Raw genomic sequence first — 19,498 nt, forward strand, 5'->3', positions numbered from 1 at the left:
CCAACAAACGTCATCCCCATGCCAGTTCACCCCCAATGTTCGCCATATGATGCCGTAACCGCGAAGCTCGGCCTGATGAGCGTGCCACGCGTTGCACTGGTCCGAGTCTCTCACGGTTAGGAAGCACAGCAGGTTGGCAGGTCCAGAAGAAGCCGGCAGCCGCAGCCGAAGAATGCGCAGGTCGCTTGCTGACACGACCTCTGCTCCCAGTGCAAGGCGTTCTCCCCAATGGCGGGTCTCTCGGCCTTCTGGGTTCCGTGGCTGCTTCGGCGGCTGGTCCTCCCGAACGGCTGAATGGTTGCCCCGCAGGGCGCTCGCCCGGGGGGGCCGGAGTAGCAACTGGCGACAGCTCAACACGCTGCGCTCTGTGCTACCTTCACTGGCCGGCCCCGCCGGGTGGTTCATCTGGTCCGTCCTCGCTGTCTATGGCGGTGGCGACTGCCAACTGGCGTGACTCCCGTTGCCGTCCGTGTGCCGAGGGCTCCGCTCTCACCCCTCAATGCGAGCGATTCCGATTATTGAGGAATGGAGCAGCGGATTTCCGCCAACTCCTGTCACTGGCGAGACAGCCTACTCGGATGCAGTTCGTCTGACATAACACGGGTGGTGGCTTCGAAATACCCGTTCAAGTTTTCTTTGCCCGGGTGCGTTACTCGGCAAAGCTGCGTTAGCGTCAAGCAGGCAGAGCTCCTACAACTCATTTGCAGCAATATCAGCTGCCGGCGCTAACCGCCATATTAGCGGCTTACAGGCGCGCACTCCCGCACGCATTCTCAAACACCCTAGGTCGCAACATTACCACCTGCACTAGACCCAGCGCCCGCCGCAATCTGAGCGGCTTACGGGCGGCCGCACACACACACACATTCACTCCCACAGTAACGCTCGCCCACACACACGAACTATCCCCGATCGCAGCATACAGGCTGCCGTAACGCCAGCGCCAACCGCGTTACAAGCGGCTTACGGGCGCGGCTCTCCGGTGATAGTCGCCTGAGGTCCGTCTCTTACAAACACTGACGATCACCTCCCGAAAAATAACGAGCTCCCTGCCGAGCCACGCGAAGCTTGTACTGCCTGAATGCAATCTCGGGCGGTACCTTCTCCACCTTTCCGACAACGCGACGCAAGCACCCACTAGCGTGGAGACGGTTTCGTTTCCCTTCGCACCACCCCTAGCAAAGGAAAAGACTGACCTTCAACGTCCTCCTCGCTCTTTGTCAACGTCGCATTGGCCAAGTCGAAGCGCTGTAGTCACGGGTTGATGGTGCGCATTTGCGTACGCTCAACCGCTGCATCCTTGTAGGCAGAGTCCGCCACACCATTCGGTGCTTGGAGGGTCAATTCATCGCTGCCGCCGGCGCGTGTGCGCGGGCACGGCGCGACGGGAGAGCCGACCGGCCGCCATGTTGACAGTAGGCCTACGTGCCCCGGGAGCCGACCGGCCGCCATGTTGACAGTAGGCCTACGTGCCCCCGGCGGCGTATTCCCAACCCATATCCCGTAAGGGCCCAGGCCGACCACACCCCCTAAGCAGGGGCGCAGCCAAAGAGATTAAAAAAAATGCAATTTTTTAACCTCCTTGGACGCAGCACCGTGGCGTCTCTACCTATATGTGCGCGACTTCATGCGAGGTGGATTTTTCCTTTTTTCCCCCTCCCCTCGTTTCGACTGCTTGGCAGGCGGCCGGTGGTTTCGCTCCGTGGGCGGGGCTGGCCTGCGGCGCTGTGGAAGCTGACGCACATGTAGTAGAAGCTAACCTTTTGTACCTGAGCCCCTGATCTCTCCACGCTCTTCTTGCGCACCTGCAAGTTGACGTTGACCTCCGATCGTGTGCCTAAATAAGCGCTCGACTCAGCGCTCGAAGTTCGCGCGCGCGGATGGACGCTTTCACGCGCATGTGGCAATTATACACGGTCCGGAAAGCAAACACCCTCATTGAAAGCTCATTCTACAGCACACAGAAGAGTATATAATTGAGCTGGGTGCTCTTTCACTATATACACAGCTCAAAACACGATTCGGTGCTGCAGGTAAGGATTACAAGAAAGGCAGCAAATTACCAATGACTACATTTACAAACTGTCCTGTTCTTGCGAAATATTACAGCTGCAGGAGCTGCTGCATTTTGGCACTTTTATAAGCACTATTACATTGAAGTTCGTTAACATTAACTTCATTGCATTATTCTTTATCAGGAACAGTGCCACTAAGGAAAACATTGACATTTGGTTAACAGCAATGGAAGGTGTGAATCGTTCTTGCAGGGGTGATACATTGATAAGAAAGACACCAGCTCAAACGTACGCGTTTTATACTCGGTCATGAAGTCTGCAGAATTTGCACTGCTGGTCATAACTATTTAGGGAAACAATATCGAAAATATGTACCAACCAAGGGCTAAGTAATAGTTGTATTGTACAGAAACTGATGTATTTGAGGAGTTTGATAATGTCGTCTGTACAGGGCTATTGACCACAGTCTCTTCACTGAAGCCACCAGGCCGAGTTTGATATCAGTAATCATGCGTGCTACCACTCACGCTGTTGCCAATGTCGATTAGTTATTTTTAACAATTTGTGCTTCATGCACACAGAGATTTTGCTGCATAAGATACGTTATTTATAAATAGACAGCTTCAGCAGGATTCGAATGGCGCTGATGCCCCCCCCCCCTGTAATCGGGAAGGCACACCAAATCGTTACCACTTAATTTGGCTCAGTCCATTATTCGACCGTAATCGCCACCAGCTTTTAACTCTAGGTCCCGCCCCTGCGACTGAACAGGAACATGTTAGCCGGGTCCGTGACGATCCCACCGCTCTAGAAGGAAATACCGAGTACGCCCTTGAAAACAGACTCTACAAATTGGTGTAGCAGCCTGGCCGCCTTTCCCGTTCGTTATACAATGCGAACTGTCTGCAGCGTGCACTGTTTTAGTGTGAACCGCATTGTCCACAGTGTAAACTGTACATGTAAGTGTGAACTGTGCGTTTTGGTGCCACTGACTGACTTTAATGAGTTCATTTTGCGATTAGGGCCCCAAGACTGCAACTGTGTTCATTGTGCGAGTTGTGACCTTCCCCTTTTCTCCTCATCCTTGCTCCCCCAGGGCCCCATGGCCTCTCATTTAATGCAGTGTTACACTCAATCATATACGTATAATCTTTTCGCTGGGTCTAATGAGTAGTTGCCCGTGAGCTTGAAGTCACGGTAGTCGCAGCAGAGATAAAACTAAGTAAAAAAGTTATCTCCTTGGCGCACTATTTTTGCGATAGTGATCTCGGAGTCCAAATGGCGGCAAAAAATTGTCACATCTAGAGATCACCTGATCGGTATAGATGAGCAGTTTGTGTCTGTTTCCTGCGACGCATTTTTAGGTACCACATATATATATTTCTGTAGTGTCTGGCCTTTTAATTCGCCAGCATTGTGTCACAGCTGGTGCCTCAACTGCAAGCCACACACACGCAAAAAAGTATACAAATGTAGAAACAAGAAATAGCAGCAATAAAAATATAAATAGTACAACACAAGTTGCCCGCGGAGCGAAACCATCGGCCTCCCGCAAAGCAGGCGAAACGAGGGGAGGGGGAAAAAAGAAAAAATCTACCTCGCATGAAGTCGCGCACGTATAAGTAGAGACGTCACGGTGCTGCGTCCAAGGAGGTTAAAAAATAGCAATTTTTCAACCTCATTGGCTGCGCCCCTGCTTAGGGGGTGTGGTCGGCCTGGGCCCCTCCGGGATATGGTTTGGGAATACGCCCCCCGGCGTCCTCCGGTCGCTCCGCTCGTTGGCGTTACTTGCCATCTTGCCTGTATGCGCCTCAACTGCGTTTGCAGTCGAGGCCCCACATTGGGGCGACAAAATGTGGTGCGGGTCATACTCCGACGATCCTCCGCACGCGGCTGCCGTGTAGACGGCGCCGGCGTGAGAGGCAGGCAAGAGACAAAGGCAACCGACGCCAACCTCCAAGGGGGGTTCATTCCCAAAACCTCCCTTAGCTGGCTCCGTCTTCTCGGATCCCGCGTTGCTCGAGCGGCCGGAGTCATTCGACTCCGCCGCTACCGGTGGACGATGGTCGGTCCAGGCTCGAAGGGGAAGGCGCCAGGTCGCTCCGCCGCCGCCGTCTCGTCGTCTCGTCCTCGCTCGGAGCGGCCGTCCGCCGCCGCCGAGCTGGCCGAGCGCCGCAGCACAGAACAGGGAGGATTTTAGAGAAGCAAAGGTCTAGCTTTGCCTGTAGTGCCAGAAAAAGCATAGTGGCGGCGTCGTGAACTACCGAGTATGCCCGCTTGATGGCGCTGTAAACACGGCTTTGTAAACATGGCGGATGCTTTTTGCACAGGCCGCTTGAGCTCCTTAATAACATGGCTGCCCTCGCACGGCGGCCTACCGGCTCGCTGCTCCACGGCCGGACTCGACTCTCCTCCTCCCGCGCGCGAAAGGAGCGTCGAGTCCGGCTGTGGCTGCTCCTGCTGGTTCCTGGCTGGCACGCTGGCCGCGTGTTTACTTGCGTCGCGCCAGTGAAGTGATATTACGCCAGGTGACCAGATGGCCTCGACTGGCACAGACCACAGTTAGTAGCAAGTGAGAACAAATAGTTTATTGACATCCGCAAGTTTACAGAGGCCAGGACATCATTTCATTTCGATCGCTGCAATTGTACGTCGCTTTCGTGACAACATTTGTTTTTTGCCATAACAACTCGTTCACTTGCGCTAAGATTTCGAACGAAGGGCACAACTGAGGTATTGACGGCGACAACGGTTTCGTTTGCACCGTCTTTCTAGCGGAGTGCATAACACTCACCTTCTGTAGGAAGAATAAAATATTCTGGCCTCGACAGCTGTCTTCCGATGCGGAATTTCCCACATTTGTCACTCCACAAGCACTCTATTCCCGTGTTTTGCCAGAGAGAGAGAATAACTTTATTGTGTGCCCGGTGGGAAAAGGAAGAGGTTGGAGATCCTCCTCGGTCCTCTTCCCCTTTTTAGGCGGCAGCCAGGAGTCCTTGGACCCCGGCGGCGTCTTCAGCCATCCGGACGAGTTCGACTTGAACTTCGGGATCGGAGCTGAGCAGCGCGGTCTCCCACTGCTCCACGGTTCTAATTTCTAAGAAAGGGCGTCCTTTCTGCTGTACCTGTTGACTCTTGATGGGACACGACCAAACGGTCCTCTCAACAACTGATGGACGCAAAAGCACATAACAGCAATAACAGTCACGAAACCAGTGCCCCGCGCACATAGAACCGGTGGGCCGTTGCAGCGGTTTCAACAGTGTCAATTTAAATTGGCGGCTTTGTGGTTGCGAATTCAGAAACGAGGTGGTGCACCAGTCGGCTGTTCGTAAAAAGTTGCGTACATTTTTGCTCAACAGATGTCAGATGCGGAACTTGTTAATAATATTTTTAAACAACACATTGTAAGCGAACTGTGTTGGCTTTTTGAGTCACGGAATGAATGTTTTGTATTCTATACCAAAAGTAACATTACGCTTGCGCCGTCTGGTGGACTTGATGGTCGAAAAGTGCCCTGTAGGTTGGTCACGTGGGGCGTCGATTTTTACGCCGCCTATAGGGAAACCAGGGAACGTCCAAGCTTGAGAGGCCTGGCCGCAGTCCCAGTCTTCGCTCTCCGCAGCCGCCTCCCCGCCGAAGCCACTCCGAGCTTTCCGCTCCCAAGCGCGCCGGTGGCGCCATCTCGCGACGCGCAAGCGAACCCCTCTATTCGTGCCGTATGGTTGCGCAATCCCTCCGAGCGCTGCCGCGTACCCAGTCGGGATCGCGGGCAGCCACAATTCCCACAAGCTTTTTTAGACGTATCCGACTGATTAATGAGGCGTTTCACGGGGACACCACTCATGTCCCAGCTGATATGGTGGTACGTACTACACATTAAAAATTAATTTGGTCGGGGTAAAACTTGAGTGCAGTTGGCCTTTAATTGCCTCACATGGTGTGGTGGTATCACATGGGTCTTGTTAAACTAGCTTTCTTACCGCAACACACAGACTATTGGCAACTTTTTTTAACCCAGCTGCCATTGTACTAATACTCGACCCGGTGTCTTGTGGGTTTCTTTACTGCTGCTTTGTGTCAAGTGAAGACCAGAAGTGCAACCACACGAAGCAAGTGCAGTAACGGATGCAACAAAAGTAACTATGGGTGCAAGAACCTAGTAGTGTAAGCAACTGCCACCAGGCCCCTTTGCCACTGACTCGCGTCATGTCGCTCAGCCAGAAACAAGTGAAACTACTGAAGTCAGCGACAGAGAGGCCCAGCGGCAGTGTACTAGCTTGTCACTTGCACTACATGGTCAGTGCTCCAATAGAGTTACGCTTATGCATTCATACATTCATCTGCTTTGTTCCAATGGAATTTCGGAGGCTTTGTGGGCTCATAACGATGTCATTGAAAGTTGTTTTGAGTCGCTAAATGTGCATGACGACTTGTTGAGTGAATTAAAAAATGCACTGATGATTACTATACCCCCTAATTTGTGTACAGTGCAAACTGCAGCCTTCTCAGTCACGGCACATATTTGCTGTGTCTCGGGAAGTGAGTGCGTAATCAGCGAACGCATGGCGGCGTGCGCTACTGTGATGTTATCTCACAGCGCGCCACCGCCGCCGGCGACCTTGTTGAAAATGGTGTTTGAACCTTTCGCGCAACTGATGGAGGCGAAAAGCAAAAACGCCCGTGTGTACGAGGTTTCGGCGCACGTTAAAGATCCTTAGGTGGTCAAAATTAATACGGAGCCCTCCACTACGGCGCACCTCATCGCCTGCGTTGCGTCGGCGTGTTAAACCCTACAATCAATCAATCAACCTTTCGCGCAAACATCGTATGGTTTCGATGGCCTACGCACGGAGTAGTAGCGTATGCCGAAAGTGTGCAGGGGAGGAAGTGAGAGAGATGGTGCCTTAGCAGTGCGTGCCGCCCTTTCCCTCACAATTTCGCCAGACACTCCGATGAGCGTCTCGTGCGGGCTCAGCATACTTGCCCCCCCCCCGCTCTCCTTTCCCCACAATTTCCTCCGCTGTTTTCTTCCTGCCTTCGCTCGCTCGGTTACGACGCCACACCATGGCCATCTGTGCCGCCAAAGTGCTTGCGCTCTAAAAACAATCCTTCGAATTACATCAGTGGCCTTTGCCATCATGGGTCATGACTGCTTGATGCAGTTCTATAAAAATGTGTGCAAGTCAACTGAAAAAAGGCAGCACGTTTACGGAGTTCATAAAAAGTAATCTTGCAGTTATCATCTGAGTACGGTAAATGTCATGAGTCAGGCAATCTCCATGGGGGATGGTTGTCATGAAAAAGAAGCATGCGTGAGAGGTGGCTGATCGAAAATGAGGATGCAGAAATTGAATGTGGCAGGAGAGGCAGGAGCAACAACGAGTAGGCTGAGGACCCGTGCTCTGGCGAAAAGAGAAGCCAATAAGTAGGTGCCCCAGAAGTTAAAAAAGAAAACATTCAGAAAGGCTCACAAGAAGCATATAAAGGGGACGGGAGAAGAGCAAGAGGGGGCAGCAAGAGGCAGGCGGTTCTGGAAGAGCGAGTCAGGACTGATGTGGCAAGGCCAGGGACTCACGCCAGCCTTGACAGGAGGGGCTAACTTCGCATCAGCTCCCGGCCCCGTGTAAATGATGTGGCGCCTTGCCCGTCAACCTGAGAGTGACGGCCCATCCAATGACGATGGTCCTGGATGCACCTGATGCCTCCAGCTACCAGGGATGCAATGGTAGTGGCCACCGAAGCCCCACTCTGCAATGCATGTCCCAACTGCGTTGCTGGCCCCACTACTTCAGAGTCCAGTGACCACAGCTATGCCACACCAGTTCCAACGAACGTGCTAGATACATGTACTAAAGACATTTAGTGTGTGGAGACATGGTAGAGACATTTATAGAGTGGCGCAAATGAACCTCTTTTTTTTGAAGTCACATAATTCAAAGCAATGGATAATTCGAAGCTGCCCATTGGTCCTGGCAATTTATATAAGGACGCATTTGCTGAATCACTCACACTTCACCATTCACCACTCGATTTTTGTTTAATTGTGGCTCCCAAAGTCTGCACCTTTCTAAGGCTTTACAACCGAACTAAAATTGTGTAAAGTGCAAGTATAAACATTTGAGCAACTTGGTTGTGGTAACAATTGCATCTGCACAACGATCAGTCATCTCCCTCATGACCTGTAGTAATGCTAACAAAACAACCTCCCTCGTAAATAGTAATTGACTTGTTTTTGCTGAAATCCTGGAATCAAGCATTTGCTTGTGCATGATGTATGATTTAGTCTCCATGAAAGAAAATTGTTTTATCAAGCGGAAGTATACAATGATCACGTTCCAAGTATATATCAGCTAATAGCAGTAGATGGGTAACCTTTTGGCATTTTAGTATTACGGCATCATCTAGCTTGTGGCATATGTGCAGTTCTTGGGGCAACCTAGCTAGTCTTCCGGCGTAGGCCATAGCTCCCGGCGTGTCAACCACGTGGGCCCCAGCACCAGCCCAGCGAGATTCGCCGATGCGAGAACACAATGAACAGTAGTGCCGAAACACAGCCGTTTACTTGGGAACTCCCAAAGCATGCGAACAGAAAGCTCAATGGCGTTCACGGATCACGCAATGCGGTCGTGATCCCGATCGGGAGGCAGGCACTCACGGCGTGCGGCAACAACAGTCCCCACTTGAGATACATGGTCCACCACGGCCATGTTGTTCTGCCGATCTCACCCAGGCCTGCCCTCCGACCTGACTATTTCTTCCGCGCACACATCTTCGCGCAGCCAAGCGCGCCTATGCAGCGCTTGGACCGGTGGTGCCATCTCTTGGGGCACTGACAAACCAGCGGAGCGCCGGACCGGTTTCAGCGCATCGCGTCTCTCCCGGAAGCGTGCACCAGCTCGAGGTCACAGTTTTTCCACGATTCCCACAAGCTTTGTCAGCTAACATACGGTTTCAGTTCAATTTTACAATTTGATTCTTAATGTGTGGCGAAGTTAAACTTACTGAGGTGAGATTGATCAAGAACTTCGCATTTAAGGCATAATAAGCACCAGTTGTGATTGGCTGACGCTCATGGGATGTTCATTCCCTGACAAAACCGAGATGATAATCAGGGCATAAGGTACTCAAAGCTCCTCATCGATATTTTACAAGCAAAGGTATTTGTCAATCAGGTGACACCTTTTTAAAATCGCACCGCCAAGAATTGCTACCCAAGGCAGCCGACTAATGCAGCTATGATTGCCGCATGAAGTACTCCAGCTCTGTCTATAGCTGCACCATGTCGCACTTTTCACGGCTCTACAGTACCCACAGCAAATTACCGGCAGTTCATCTGGGAAACAATAATGTGGAACGGGTAAATCCCAAACGTGCAGGCACATCCCATGAGTATTGGAGGCTGCTGTGAGCGGTTGCCAGTAACGGCATGCCCGCTTCCATTCCTTCACCTACATCACATCCGGCCTTTGGTAGGGGCGCTCTCTCTTTCTCTCTCTCTCTCTCTCTCTCTCTTTCTTAGTTTCGAAAACACCTACTTTTACGAGACGTTTGCGTAGTACAGGGGTTGGTATTTAGAACTCAGCGTTTTGCATTTACCGCTCTTTTTATGTGTATAGGGAGGTGAAGCTAAACAGGGCAGCGCTGATTCTATCACGAAGTGGCGTCCTTTTCTTTTCGAGGGAGTCGGGAGTTCCCGCCGCCCTTCGTACATGCTGACTTAAGTGGCTCGTGCGGCCGGCAGCCGCTTTGTTCGCATTCGTGAGTATGGAAGGCCGGATGCCGCAGGCGGTGCAGGAGGACAGAAATTGGCCGTGAAGTGCGACAGCGTGCACCACGAGCTGCACGTACACCCAAAGCTGCACGTGCACTTGTCAGATACGGAGGAGCGGGCCGGCGGGCGTCTGCTTAGAGCGCTGAAAAGACGTTCACCAAACGCAGTCGTTTCACGATGTCTGGGGTGGTGAGACCAGCCAAGTGTTGCCCACAATATTGTTGCGTGGTCGGCTGCCACAACAGTAGAAAGCCGAAGGATAAGAATCCACTGGTGCGATTCTACAGATTTCCGAGAAACGCTTACCAAACGGAAACACGGCAAGCATGGATCACTGTGGTGCGAAGGGTCAAGTAGGTGGATGGCAGCCTTGGGAGCCAAGCTGTTCTGTACGCCCCACAGCTTTTCTCCAGTCTTCCGTCGATGCCGTGCACGACTGAAGGGCCACATGTTTTCATTTATGCACGCGCCAACACTGCACAGGCGCAAATGCATCACTCTCGTACCAGCTGCACCTTCTGACTTTCATTTTTGTGCAGAAGGCGAGAACAACAAAAAAGGGCAAAATTCTATCTGAATCCGTCCCAGCCCGTAGCAGTTTTGCTTATTGCACACAATTAGGGCAACCATTTTTTGTCGCAGCAGTGTTTACATGGTCATAAAACACTGGAACATAACAGAAAACAGGTGTGGAACGTTGGCGGAGTCCGGAGTCCTGAGAAGATGTTCTGTTGTTCCTGCCGCAGTACCACCCTCACTCCAAGCGAGTCAATCTGTGGGACGAACATTGCGAACAAAATTCCTTCAAAGACAAGCAAAATGGAAATGCGGTGTTGTCAGCGAACCCCTTTAATAGCATGAGGTTTTTAATGCGTCTTTCATATGAGGCAGCTTATCATTTCAAGGATTAGAAACAATACATTAACGGGAATTCTTGTCAGCCTCGATGTTTCTGCCATCCATAAAATCCAATGTTCATAGTGCGAACACGCGAAGAAAGTAGCAAACAAGAGAAAAATGCACTCTGACAACTTGTACAGCTGTCACCTGGACGACAAAAAGACGGCAGCCGACGACCACTCAAGAGTACGTTTCATCGCGTGAAACCGCCGGGGCACTCGGCCGTTCGACTGGCGCGTAGCAGACGACGCGTCTCTAGCAGACAAGACAAGCGCCGGCAAAAATGGACCCTTTACGTGTAAACCGAACCTGCTGGACACGTGTTAACATGCATGCCTTCGTAAGTCGAAAGAAAATTTTACCTGGACCTCATCGTAGCGCGAGAAATGCAGTACGCCCGCAGCAAAAAAATCACGTGCCAAAGCGGCGGTAGCCCCTGCGTACTCCCGCGGAGGGGAGAGTGCAGCGCCCACCGGCGATCGTTCCATAGCCTATTATTGGATGATAGTATTTTTACATTGGTGAAAATTTGAGTGGATTTGGCCTTTAATTCGGACATGAAACTCTTGCCACGGTTAGGGCAAACAAGATTACCCATCAGCACAGCTATTAAAATTAATAATTTTAGCCAATAAGCCACAATAAAATAATATTAGTTAGCCAGTAACTTCAAAACCATTTCACATGATGCTAAAATTTATGGCACTCCAATGTGGTCGTCCTTCAATCGGGTCAAGGTTTAGTCACGGACGACTAATTAAACTAGTTAAATCAATCATTTACAGCAAATAAACAACATCAATCAAGCAGAGAGCCTCAATTGACACATACTTTCTAGCAATAATAACTTCATTTTGTCTGCATATGGCTAGGGTTCCGTGTATTTTTGTTCTCTGTCAAAAAAAAGGCATGTGCCCCTCTCTTTCCCTCGCGCTCCATTTACGTTCGTGACTACTTTCTCCCTACTCACCGCGGGGGCGGTAATCATCCGCACTGGAGCGCAGTAATTAAGCCACCTGCTGTTTCCGAAATTAGCCGTCATCTTGCATAGCTCGCCGCTTGTTGAGGTCCGCTTCTCCAGCGCGACCTTCGTTGGTGTTTGCCTCCCGGAGCCAAATATTTCACCTTCACAGAGTGCGATGGCCAATTTTCTGAATTTTTTGTCGGCGGAGAATAGAATAAACTTGAAGTGAATTTAGCCGGGGTGTCATGCAAGCGCTGCGTCCCGCCGAGAGGTTTTTAAAAATTTCTTCGTACCAATCGATGGTCGGCAAAGCGCAACTGACCGTAGAAGGCCTTACCATTTTATGCCTAATAATACTAAAATACTTCCGCTTAAAGGAGCCATGAAGAGAAAACACAAGTTTGGTTCATTCGAAAGATTGCCTCGTTAGAACCATAACGACACCACTTATAACGCAAACTTCGCTCAAATAAGCTACATAATTAGGAAAAAAGGAAATGACCATGCGACCCACCAGCTCATTTTCCGCAACAGAACCTGTGATGTCACTTGGGAATGCTCTGCGATTGGCGGAGGCCGGCAAAAGCAAACGCATGTTAGGCAGGGCTTACAGCTTGCATAGCGAGCTAAATGCCCGTGAAACATACTGCACATTCTTTTTATGACAAAGAACGGTGGAGTAAACGGTTGAAGGTCCGAACGAACTCGCAAGCGTGTGCGCCAATGCCTGCGAAACTAACGCCGGCCGAGCTCGACATCTCGCCGTCGCGCAGACGAATTTTCGGGTTCGAGGCTCTTCGGGGCCAACGAACCGTTCCAGCACGCACAGCCGCGACCTTGCTTCGTATCGTGATCCCTTCACAGGAGGTTGGCCGTCATATCGCCAACCAGCAAAGGTAAAAATAGAAACGAGGGGAGTAAGGAACAGCAAGAAGCGACGAGATAGTGCCAGTCGTCGCGTAAGTTTCGAATGGTGTTGGCTTGCTGCTGTCGTTACGAGCTCGTTTCCAGTTTACAACCACTGAAAACTTCAGTTTGTTCAGTTACGGCAGGGACCCTTACGTTAGCTCACTCCTGGGACATGCTGGCGCTCGTCGCCGACTTCGTCAAATCGCTTTGACCTTGGGGAAAAAATGCCGTAAACACCGCGCATTGACGCTCGTATCTTTCTGGTCGAAGCAGAGAGCTCGCGCGAACGGCTTTCCATACACGACACCGGCCAACTAGAATAAGTTATACTGCTACTGAAATTGAACTATTATTAACCGTAATCAAAATACGGCACATACGTACCAGTATATATTCGTCCGTCGCGACGGGGCTGACGAGGCAGCGGTGCCGACGGCTGGGCGTTCGTCTGTTGTGGATATCGCGGAATGGTCGCTTTCCCGTCCACCGCGTATCCCTCAACTCTTGCCGCTCGTGCACTTAGAAGCATTGAGCGTTTTTGTGGTGTGAGGTTGTTAAATGCAAGCCCGAGCTCCTCGGCGAGAGTTTTGTTCTCCGGATCAGGCGATTCCATGACTAGGGCTGCGGGTGCACTAGGTTTTACTAGTATTTTTAAAATGGCCGCCGTCTCGATCGACTCCCGCGTGTGGGTGCTATATGGAGTCGACATACTAAGTATCTGTTTCATGGACCGGCTCTATGACGCCATTGTACACGTCACGGAATGTTCAATTTTAGCGGGAGATTTAAAATTTTGGCTTAAATTGCCTTATTTCTCAGTGAATAAAGCATCATTTGCTTCCGGGAAAGCGCTTGGGGTACTATGAAACACCTAATCTTTCGAATAAAACAAACTTTTTTTTTCTCTTCATGGCTCCTTTAAGGAATATAGAGCCAAGTAGCCTCCCAAGCGCAGATGCATTCATGGTACACAGAAATACTGTAATCAACGCTTATTACAATGTTACAATGATAATTTAATGCATGTGACGCGCGCCCACACTGCGTGAAAAAAATAGCATTTAGAACGTGGATATATATATATATATATATATATATATATATATATATATATATATATATATATATATATATATATATATATATATATATATATATATATATATATATATATATTGTTAAGAAGACAGCCGACACGCCGGTAGCCGGTTGACGTTGTTTAATCGCAGGAGTGAAGCCGATGGATAACGCAGGTCTGAGCGTTGCGTTCACCAAGCTCGTGTCTGGCGCATGCACGTCCTGTGGTTCATCGTCTTCCTTGACACCTCTTTGGCGCATATCCCCGTGTGTGAATTGGTCGTAATCCTATATGGGCTATGCTGGTGAGGCACATACCCCGATGTCTTGATGGCATGTTGCGTCTATTGCATATGTTCATTACCCTCGTTACAATCACCCCCCGGTGCAGAAGGAGCCAACCTGGCGACTTAGGGTGATGTCGACACGAGCGGGTCGTAGTAAGGCTTGAGCCTATCAACGTGGACTGTTTCACGGCCACGGCGGCGAAGATCCGAGGACGGAGTAACGGGCTCAACAAGGTAGTTCACTGGCGAAGTGCGGGCAATGACCTTGTATGGACCGTGATATTCGGCCACCAATTTTTGGGAGAGACCGGGTGTTGGGCAGGGCACCCAAAGCCACACATGCGAACCAGGATCAAACGTCGTAGGACCGGTGGAGTCGTCACGACGATGCTTCTGGCGCTGTTGGTCAGCAGTTGTAAAAGAACGGGCTAGTTGTCGACATTCTTCGGCGTGCTGCGCCATTTGTGATACCGGTGTGTATTCTGTGGCATCGCGGTTGTAAGGGAGTATGGTATCCAGGGCGCATGTCGGCTCACGTCCGTAAAGCAAGAAAAACGGGGAAAATCCCGTCGTCGCCTGTGTGGCCGTGTTGTAGGCGTACGTTATAAATGGGAGCACGAGGTCCCAATTGGAGTGGTCCGATGACAAATACATTGAAAGCATGTCGCCCAGGGTGCGGTTGAATCGCTCTGTGAGCCCATTCGTCTGTGGGTGGTATGATGAGCTTGTCCGATGAACTATGTGACATTCGGCGAGTAGCGCTTTCACGACTTCCGACAAGAAGACCCGTCCTTGATCACTCAGGAGCTCCCGAGGCGCCCCGTGGCGAAGTATAAAATGACGTAGAAGGAAAGTGGCGACGTCACGAGCCGTGGATGCGGGCAGTGCAGCAGTTTCAGCATACCTCGTCAGGTGGTCAACGGCAACAATTATCCACCGGTTACCGGAAGCTGTAGAAGGCAGTGGTCCGTATAGGTCGATCCCAACGCGGTCAAAGGGTTTTTCCGGGCAGGGTAGTGGTTGCAGTGGAGCGGGCGAGCGAGCAGGTGGCGACTTGCGGCGTTGACATTCCGGGCACGAGCGAACGTACTTCTGTACGAAGTTGTACATTCCACGCCAATAATAACGGAGCCGGAGTCGCTCGTATGTCTTGATGACGCCAGCATGGGCGCAGGTCGGGTCGTCATGAAATGAAGCGCATATATCTGCGCGCAAATGGCGTGGAATAACCAGCAGCCACTTGCGACCGTCCGAGAAATAATTTCGGCGGTAAAGCAGCTCGTCGCGCAGTTGAAAGTGAGAAGCTTGCCGTCGCAGGGCCCTTGATACACGGGCAGGTGACGCACCGGAAAGGAAGCTGATCATGGAAGCTATCCATGGGTCCTTTTGCTGCTCAGCGCACATGTTAGTAGCACTGAGAGACGACAAGCTGCAGTCGGTAGTGGCGAGGTGAGACACGTCAGCCGGCAGCGGAGAGCGCGAGAGGGCATCCGCGTCTGAGTGCTTCCGGCCTGAACGGTAGACGACGTTGATATCGTACTCTTGGAGCCGAAGAGCCCATCGACCAAGGCGACCACAAGGATCTCTGAGGGAGGCCAGCCAGCACAGTGCGTGGTGGTCGGTGACGACGTCAAATCGGCGGCCATACAAGTATGGGCGAAACTTCCCCAGTGCCCATATTATGGCCAAACACTCTTTTTCAGTGACTGAGTAGTTGGACTCAGCCTTTGTCAGCGTCCGGCTCGCGTATGCAACGACGTGCTCCGCAAAGCCAGATTTCCGCTGCGCCAGCACGGCACCAAGGCCAATACCACTGGCATCTGTGTGGACTTCTGTTGGAGAAGACGGGTCAAAATGTCGAAGTATAGGCGGCGATGTGAGCAGACGACGGAGTGTCGCAAAGGCCTCGTCACAGGATGCTGACCAAGCCGAAATGCCGTTGTCGCTGCTGAGAAGCTTTGTTAGTGGTGAAATGATGGACGCAAAGTTGCGAATAAACCGCCGAAAATATGAACACAGCCCGATAAAGCTCCTAAGTGCCTTTAGGGTGGTCGGTTTCGGGAACTCCGCGACGGCACGAAGCTTGGTCTCGTCCGGACGAACGCCCTCCTTGCAAACGACATGACCCAGGATGGTCAGTTTGCGCGCGGCAAAGTGACACTTCTTCAGATTGAGCTGCAGTCCCGCCGCGGCGAGACACGTCAAAACTTGCTCTAGGCGAACCAGGTGCGTCTCAAAATCTGGAGCGAAAACGACTACATCATCCAAGTAGCAAAGGCACGTCTTCCATTTGAGGCCGCGCAAAAGACTGTCCATCATTCTTTCAAACGTGGCTGGGGCATTGCATAGCCCGAACGGCATAATGTTAAATTCGTAGAGGCCATCAGGGGTGACGAATGCCGTCTTCGCGCGATCAGCCTCCGCCATTGGGACCTGCCAGTACCCGGATCGTAAGTCGAGGGATGAGAAAAATTCGGCTCCTTGCAAACAATCAAGCGCATCATCGATGCGAGGGAGCGGGTATACGTCTTTGCGTGTAATGGTGTTCAAGCGGCGATAATCTACGCAAAACCTAATGGAGCCATCTTTCTTCCGAACAAGTACCACAGGCGAAGCCCAGGGACTCTTGGAAGGGCGAATAACACCTCGCTTGAGCATATCCGTCACGTTGTCTTCAATAGTTTGGCGCTCAGTCGGTGACACTCGATAGGGGCGCTGTCGAAGCGGGGCGTGCGAACCAGTATCAATGGAGTGCGTGACAACGGACGTGCGACCCAGCGAGCTTTGCGCGTGATCAAACGACGAACAGAACTTCCGAAGCAATGCAGCAAGTCGTGATCGTTGGGTTGCGTCAAGGTCTTCGTCCATGCACTGGTGGAAAGCAGCAGATGGCAGTTGGTCTGGTACGCCGGAACTAACACTCAGTCCGTCAATCTGAACATGGTGCAAATGGTCAGGTACATCGACGACTAGCCGGGCATCCACAATCTCGATAAACCCAAGTGTTTCTCCACTAAAAAGGGAACACGGAGTCGCCGACGGATTCGTGACTAACATAGTGCTTGCGCCATCACGAGTTGTTAAAATGGCACAGGGCAAAGGAAGACATTTCCGACGTAGGAAAATGGCTGAGGGCGTAAAGAGAACAGTTGCGTCTGGGACAGTGGTGCAACATAATGGAACGAGGACAGAGGAGCCTGGCGGAACGTCAGTGTCTTCAGCAATTAGTACCTTGGTAGTAGGGGCATCACCGGAATCCTCTAAGACGTCAGTGGAAAATTCAACTTCAGCCCGAGCACAGTCAATAATAGCGTCGTGGCGGGAAAGAAAGTCCCAACCCAGGATTACGTCATGGGAGCAGGATGGCAGGACGATGAACTCAACGATGTAAGAGATGTTCTTGATGACGACCCGTGCAGTGCAGGCAGCAAGCGGCTTAATGGGTTGCGAATTGGCGGCTCGTAATGAAAGTCCAGAAAGTGGCGTCATCACTTTTCGTAGAGAGCGGCAGAGACGGGCATGGATAACAGAAACAGCGGCTCCTGTATCGATTAGCGCAACAGTAGGGGCACCTTCTACAATCACGTCAATAACATTTTTCGGTGAAAATTGAGGACTTGTGCAGTTCGACGGTGACGCAGCTCTTGCCTCAGGAACTGCGGCTGTTAGTTTTCCTCCCCGTCACTGGTCGGGCGGCGACGCATGGGGGAAACTGAGCGGCGACGTGGGGAGGACGAGCGGCGGCTGGCGAACGGCGGCTGTTCAGAAGACTCGGTGGGCAAATTCTGCGGAGTTTGCGGCGGAACATAAGACGGGATGTGGGGGCTTGCGTAAAAAGGTGCTTGAAAAATGTTGGCGGGCTGCAGCACACGACGACGACAGTAGCGGGCGACATGTCCGGGTGTCCGACACGCGAAACAGATGGGCCGATTGTCCGGTGTGCGCCACGCATTCGCATCGTAAGGACTGGTGATGGGGGTTGGATGTGGTCGTGATGGTACGTGAGTCGGCGCAATGCGCACCGCCGGCTGGAACGACACGGCTGGTTACGGCGCTGGGGACTGGAAGAATGGAGCAGGCGGTGGTGGCGGCCTGGCTGTCGCTCCAGCGTAGGTGAGAGGGGCGTAGGTGAGAGGGGAGAGGGGCGTAGGGGCAGCGACTGGTGCGGTGTGTTCGGCTGGTGGCAATGCGTTAGCTACCTGGTCCCGTATCATATTCCGGAGTGTAGGCGCTAGTGGAGAAGGCGGCTCTACGGTGCAGGGGAGCAGGGAAACTTGGCGGGCCACCTCTTCTCGTATAAAGTCTTTGATGCGGGAAAACAGAGCGGAATCCTCGTCGTACGTAGCCGCCACGCTCGCCATGGACTCTCCGCGAGCACAGGCTTGTCGAGTCAGAGCTCGCTGCTTGCGTAGATCGTCAAAACTCTGACACAAGCGGACGACATCCGCAACAGTTTTGGGATCTCTAGCCAAGAGCATCTGGAAAGCGTCGTCGTCAACGCCTTTTAAAATGTTCCGGACCTTGTCAGCTTCCGTCATGGAGGGGTCGACGCGTTTGCATAAATCAATGACGTCTTCGATATAGCTGGTGAACGTCTCGCCAGCCTTCTGTCCGCGTGCACGTAAGCACTGTTCGGCGCGAAGTTTTCGTACAGCAGGGCGGCCGAAAATTCTAATAAATTCACTGCAGAAATGAGACCAAGGCCGGAGATCGGACTCGTTATTGTTGTACCATGTTTCCGCGACTTTCGTTAGAGAGAAGGCGACGTTGCTAAGCTTGGCATTGTCGTCCCACTTATTATACGCACTCACGCGTTCGAAGGAAGCAAGCCAGTCCTCTGCGTCGCTGTCGTCTGCACCGCTGAACTTGGCCGGTTCCCGCTCGCGCATGGAGCCGCGGCAGATCACAGGCTGAGTGGTTTCTCTGGACATTGGGGGTGGTAGCGTCCGGGAACGAAGCTCCAGGGCGGGATCGAAACTCCTGACCTCCACCACTTGTTAAGAAGACAGCCGACACGCCGGTAGCCGGTTGACGTTGTTTAATCGCAGGAGCGAAGCCGATGGATAACGCAGGTCTGAGCGTTGCGTTCACCAAGCTCGTGTCTGGCGCATGCACGTCCTGTGGTTCATCGTCTTCCTTGACACCTCTTTGGCGCATATCCCCGTGTGTGAATTGGTCGTAATCCTATATGGGCTATGCTGGTGAGGCACATACCCCGATGTCTTGATGGCATGTTGCGTCTATTGCATATGTTCATTACCCTCGTTACAATATATATATATATATATATATATATATATATATATATATATATATTTATATATATATATATATATATTTATATATTTAGCGATGAATAAGTTCCGGGATTCAGTTTCAAAAATACACGAGAGGGTAGACACACTTATGGAAACGATGACTGAACTAACGTTTCGACCTGGGTACGGTCTTCGTCAGAGTGACGTCTGACGAAGACCGGACTCCGGTCGAAAGGTTAGTTCAATCATCGTTTTCATACGTGTGCCTACCCTCTCGTGTATATATATATATATATATATATATTGTCACGGCC

General features: G+C 51.5%; 1 protein-coding gene across 1 annotated transcript; it reads right to left on the minus strand.

Annotated features, from left to right (window-relative positions):
• Window positions 1-116: 116 nt before the first annotated feature.
• On the minus strand, window positions 117-18,954 carry LOC144157068 (uncharacterized). The gene is made up of 2 exons (XM_077688405.1): window positions 18,087-18,954; window positions 117-290 (listed from the first exon to the last, which is right to left on the minus strand). Exons 1-2 carry the CDS (start codon window positions 18,855-18,857, stop codon window positions 117-119), a joined length of 945 nt encoding a protein of 314 aa, XP_077544531.1. The 5' UTR covers window positions 18,858-18,954.
• Window positions 18,955-19,498: the final 544 nt, after the last annotated feature.

This window comes from Haemaphysalis longicornis, unplaced genomic scaffold (genome assembly GCF_048455015.1).
Source record: "Haemaphysalis longicornis isolate Haplotype H1 unplaced genomic scaffold, Haemaphysalis longicornis Haplotype H1 scaffold_1, whole genome shotgun sequence".
Classification (NCBI taxonomy): Eukaryota; Metazoa; Arthropoda; class Arachnida; order Ixodida; family Ixodidae; genus Haemaphysalis; species Haemaphysalis longicornis.